Source organism: Sphaeroforma arctica (assembly GCF_001186125.1).
Source record: "Sphaeroforma arctica JP610 unplaced genomic scaffold supercont1.357, whole genome shotgun sequence".
Classification (NCBI taxonomy): Eukaryota; class Ichthyosporea; order Ichthyophonida; genus Sphaeroforma; species Sphaeroforma arctica.
The window spans coordinates 33,527-38,821 of NW_014040201.1; the positions used below are offsets into that span (position 1 = coordinate 33,527).

Below are 5,295 nucleotides of genomic sequence, written 5' to 3' on the forward strand. Positions count from 1 at the left end.
ATATATATATATTGATAAATAAATGAATGAATAAACAGGTAAATAGATATAATTAAATATATTTTCAATATATATATACCTCAGGTTTGAGGCAAGTAGAAGGAGTTATTAAACAATTCCTGGAATCAATCCATTGGCATGAATCAGCGTCAATTTGCTGGAATATAGTAATATAACTGGTGATTTTATCCTGAATAGAACATATGCGATTTTTATCCTGAATAGAACATATGCTGATTGATTGCAAACTTACGAATAAATCAATTATATTATTGTTAATTTTATTTATTTATCGACGCTTATTCACTCATCCCTCTAAAGAATTAATGTCTGAATTCGTGGACGTCTTCTAAGTTACATCGATATCGATGTGCGATTTAGGCTTATGCTTACACCGACGAGAAATCGTCCGTGTTGCCGTAAGAACTGTATCTATTTGAGGCAATACGGGGATCTTCTAGGGGCTGGGCACCGTTCTCGTGTTGTTGATCCTGTGAGCCAGTTTGGCTGTGTTGATCGTCGGCTGGGTAGTCTTCGTAGTATTGACCTTCTTGTCCCATGGAACCGTCATCTTGATAGTACTGTTGTTCTCCGTTCTCTCCCTGGTAGTACTCGGCTCCTTCTTCAGGATAGCTGCCGTCAATATGTTCCTCACCTTCGTAGTACTCTCCTCCTTCCTGATACTCTCCACCCTGGTAGTATTGTCCTTGGTCATCCGCATTACCATAATAATACGGCTGATTGGCTGAATCTACATCCACACCGCTAGCATTATCATCATGGTAGATTTGCGACTGACCGTCGTTGTGGTATTGCTGCTCGGCAACGTACATGCCTGCATTGCTTTCGTTGCCGCTGTATCCATCCAATCCTTGGCTGGTTTGCGACATGTTGTAAGCGCCACTGAAGTGATCAGTTCTGCTTCCAGTATTGAATGTGTCACCACTCATCTGCGAGGTGTTGTATTGGCTCTGATTGCCACTCAACCATCCACTGGAAATCTGGCTCGTCATGCCATCATAGGAAGGTGCCATGGACGCACTATACATAGTAGCGCCTGATGTATTGTACTCGGGGCGAACCATGATTCGATTCTGATCCTCTTTCTGCTTTCTTCGGCGGGCGTACAAGAACAGAAGCGCGAATAGCAAGCAGCAGCAGCAGCACAATAGTAGTGCGCCGATGGCGGCCGCGATGATAATCAGCGAATCATTAGATTCTTCCGTAATCGTGATGGTCTTCTCACCCGGTCCATTCACATTGGCGGCTGCGTCGTTCACGTCACTTGGGTTGATATCGACATCGATTGTGAAGGGAACGTTCTTGTTGGCAACTTCACGGCGCACAACGGAGTGCATGATGGCACTACGACGACGGCCACCGGTGCCGATGTACGACAGCTTTGTGCCCATTACGATTTCGACATCCGCTTGTTCACTGCCTGCAGTAGGACAGACTAGGGCGAATGATACCGGGACAACGAGACGGAGTGTTTGTTTATCAGGCTTTGAGCTGAATGCCTGCTTGAGCCCATCAAGATTGTTGTTGAATAGAATACCAGTACAGTCGCCACCTACACCGACGGCACGCTCAAAACTGAAGATTTCTGCATCTTCAAGAAGAAGACCTCCTTCCGCAGCTGAAAGCTGTACTTCCCAGTACGAAAGGAGTCCGAAGGTCACTTGGAAGTCTGGTTTCTCGACCAAGTAAGATCCGTCCGTGTACTGTTGCATCCTGGCATTGAACAAGTTCTCGTTTTCGAAGGAAGCATCGCACAGGTCATTCTCAGTTTGTAGTGATACTACGGCATTAGTCATAGCACTATCCGAGGGACACTCCCCAGAGGGTCTGGTACACATGAGTGGAATGTCTTCAATGGTGTATGTACCAGTGATATCACAACCTTCCACATCTAAGCAGATCTTCTGGATACAAACATCGCCGTCAGGTACTTCGCCACACTGAGGAGAGCAGACATACCAATTCTCAGGCATACCTCCACCGACATCCTGCACGAACTCACTGTTAGAATACGCCCAGTACCCTTCCACCTCCATATCTCCACTAGTAATCTCAACGGTGTGTTGGCCGTCAAGAATCTGATCAGGATCCTGAGTGAGTGTGATCTGCTCACCGTTAGGTAGCGTGATCTGAGTAGGTGCTTCCATTGTGTAGACACCGGCCTCTAAGTATTCGAATTTGTATTGGCCGTCAGAGTTGGTTACAGTAGAGAACTGCATGCCATCAGCCTCCCTTGTTACGGTGATAACCATACCGGAAAGACCGCCGACAGTATTCGCCATAGAAACGTACCCTATCAAAGCACCTCCAGTGTATGGTAGGCTAGGATCAAAGTACATGAAATCGATCGACGAGACAGAATCTGTGTTGGTTTCGAGCGAGAAAGCGGACTGTCCATCGACAGCGTTGTCAGCTCTCTCTTCCTTGAAAAGCGGAGTACCGGCTTCCAAGGGCACCTTAACGATGTAGCTACCAGTAGTAAGGTCAGGGAACACATAGTAGCCATCACTGTTAGTGGTGGTCTCTCTCAACTGCACACCTGAAGTACCATCAAGAAGTACAACCGGTACATCGCCTAGAGCAACTTCGTTGGTAAGCAGATAAAGGCGTCCAGAACCACTTCCTGGAGGTCCGAATTCTACACCTCCCATTAAGCTGACCTGTCCATTAGTGACTTCCACAGCGGTGACGGCTGAACCAGTGGATACGACGTTACCATCAATAACCTCTGGAATTGTAACCTGGTAAATACCTTGGTCGAGGTTATCGAAAATGTATTGACCATTCGAATCGGTGACGACTGAGATCACATTACCTTCCGCGTTGGTGATAGACACCGACACACCAGCAACACCAGCGCCGGTTAATCCGTCCGTGATATAGCCAGTAACCGATCCGAGAGCTGTGAAATCATATAATACATGTAAATTAGAACAAAAAAGAATTTCATCTTCTATATTGCGGGATACACGAGCAAAGAGTATTTAAAAGAAGAAATTGAATGACAATCGCATATGATGCTTGAATCTTACCAGTGGAAAGCACGGTGCCGGACACGCCGCTGGTTGTAGTACCACTCACGCCCTCAATAACAGAGTAACCATCAGGAATGACCATCTCGATCTCAACGGAAGTGACATTAGATCCTGGGTGTGGCAGCTGAGCCAATACGGTGGATTGAATATTGACACCAGACAGAACAGACCCACTTCCTCCACTATTGGATTCATTTCCGACGACAACACCACCTTGTCCGAACATAACTTGTCCGTTCACTCCAGTGAACGCGACTCCGTCAGTTACAAGTGCAACAACGCCGACTTGCATAGCACCGCCGTCCTCTTCGACAGTGGCCTCGGCCACACAGGGTGCATCAATGTCTTCTTCAACCTTGATACAGTAATTTCCGGCAGTGCTAGCACCTTCCAAGAGATAGAAACCATTTGCGTTGGTGACACCCGAACCAACAACGTTACCATTGGAATCGTAAAGGTATGCAACGATACCTCCTAGTCCAGCTCCGGACTCCACACTCGACAAGACACCAGATATGCTGCCTCCTTTCTGATAAGCAAAGTCAGCTCCGCCGACAGCCTGGCCACCCACCATAGCAACGGGAATACGACCATCCATTCCGTCATTCTCTATGCTTTGAGGGTTTGCCTCAGCAACGAAACGATGGAATTCAACTGCTTCCGTATCAACAACAACTTCGTAGCTGCCGTCGGGTAGATCAGCGAAAGAGTATGCACCATTCTGATTAGTAGTCGTCTCGAAGATAGCAACTCCTTCGCTCATCAATTGAACAGCAACGTCTTCTAAAGGTTCGCCCAGAGTATTGATAACACTTCCTGATACATCGCCCAAGGGAGCGTATGTGTACCGGTCTAAGTATGGCACGGTACCGTCCACACCGATAGTAACTTCGGTATAACCGTCTGTGACGGCATCTGGATCACCTGCGATAAGGCCAATCACTCCTGGTCTGATCTCATACTCGGTAGGTACAGACACGGAGTAATTGCCAGGGGGCATGGGAAGGAATACAAACTCTCCGATACTATTAGTAACAGCCGTTACATTCGAACCATCGGGTTTGAGAATCGATACTGGTACTCCGGCAACTCCATTTCCGAATTCGTCAACAATGACACCGCCAACGGTTCCTGTTGATTAAAAGAATATTATATATATAACGTAAGCACTTGAAATAAATAACAATTCAACAGCAATCACAAAGCTAGATCCTATATCTATGACTTAAAAAGGCTTGACAAACCTTGCGTGACAACTGGAGTTACAACACCGACACCTTCTCCTCCTCCGGGTGTTCTATTGGCTAACGTGTCAAAGATAAAATCGAGTCCTCCCTTGCTCGGTTCTTCTTCGGTCAAAATCGCGGGTGTTACTCCATCCGTGACATCATCGACATCGTCGAATAGGAAGTAATCTGGAAGGTCATCTTCACTGACCTTCACGGTGTAGTCACCAACAGGGACATTTTCGAAGACGTAGTCACCATTTGCCACTGTATCCGTAGATTGTATGACACTTCCTTGAGTGTCGATTAGAACTAGCGATACAGGGCTCAAAGGTTCTCCCACGACAGAGTACACACTACCACTTACGGAACCTGGAGGCGAATAAACGAACTCGTCGACATCTGTGACTGTGTCAGCAATGACGTTGGTCTGGAATTGTCCGTCTACGAAACCATCTGGATCCTTCACCAGAACCTCGACCATACCGTCTTCACCTTCAACGAAGTAAGTCTCAGAAACTACAACCTTGTATGGTCCTACGGGAAGATCTTCGAATAGATATACCCCATCATCATTAGTTAGCACCTCATCGAAAAGCTCACCATCCTTGTCAAAGAGGGCTACCACCACGTTAGGGATAGGTCCACTCACTGTACTGACCACGGTACCAGTGATATCTCCGGGCGGACCAAGCACAACAGGTCCCACAGGTGTGACAGTAGCTAGGGGTGTAGCCACTACAGTGGATAGAGGTGTGGCCTCTATAGTTGATAAGGGTGTCGCCGCTATAGTGGATACGGGCGTTGCCGCTACAGTGGATATGGGTGTAGCTGCTCCCCCCGGTGTCGTTGGTGCAGCAGACTGCGACGGAACGCTGGATTGCGACGGTTGTGGGTCTCTTGTTGGCAGCGCGGTGGGCTCCACAACCGGAAGTTCGGGATCCGGCGACACTGACTGCGATGGCACACTAGTCTGCGATGGCTGATTAGACACCGAAGGTAGACTACTCACC

The 5,295-nt window shown here is 47.5% G+C and overlaps 1 protein-coding gene across 1 annotated transcript in view; it reads right to left on the bottom strand.

The window, feature by feature from the left end:
* Positions 1 to 389: 389 nt before the first annotated feature.
* Positions 390 to 5,295, bottom strand: part of SARC_05546 (hypothetical protein) — a gene marked incomplete at both ends in the record, with an annotated part of 13,523 nt that continues 8,617 nt past the window's right edge. Inside the window, 3 exons of the mRNA XM_014300592.1 lie at positions 390 to 2,923; positions 3,054 to 4,187; positions 4,301 to 5,250. Coding sequence (XP_014156067.1) covers positions 390 to 2,923; positions 3,054 to 4,187; positions 4,301 to 5,250 — 4,618 coding nt within the window. The remainder of the gene's footprint in view (positions 2,924 to 3,053; positions 4,188 to 4,300; positions 5,251 to 5,295) is intronic.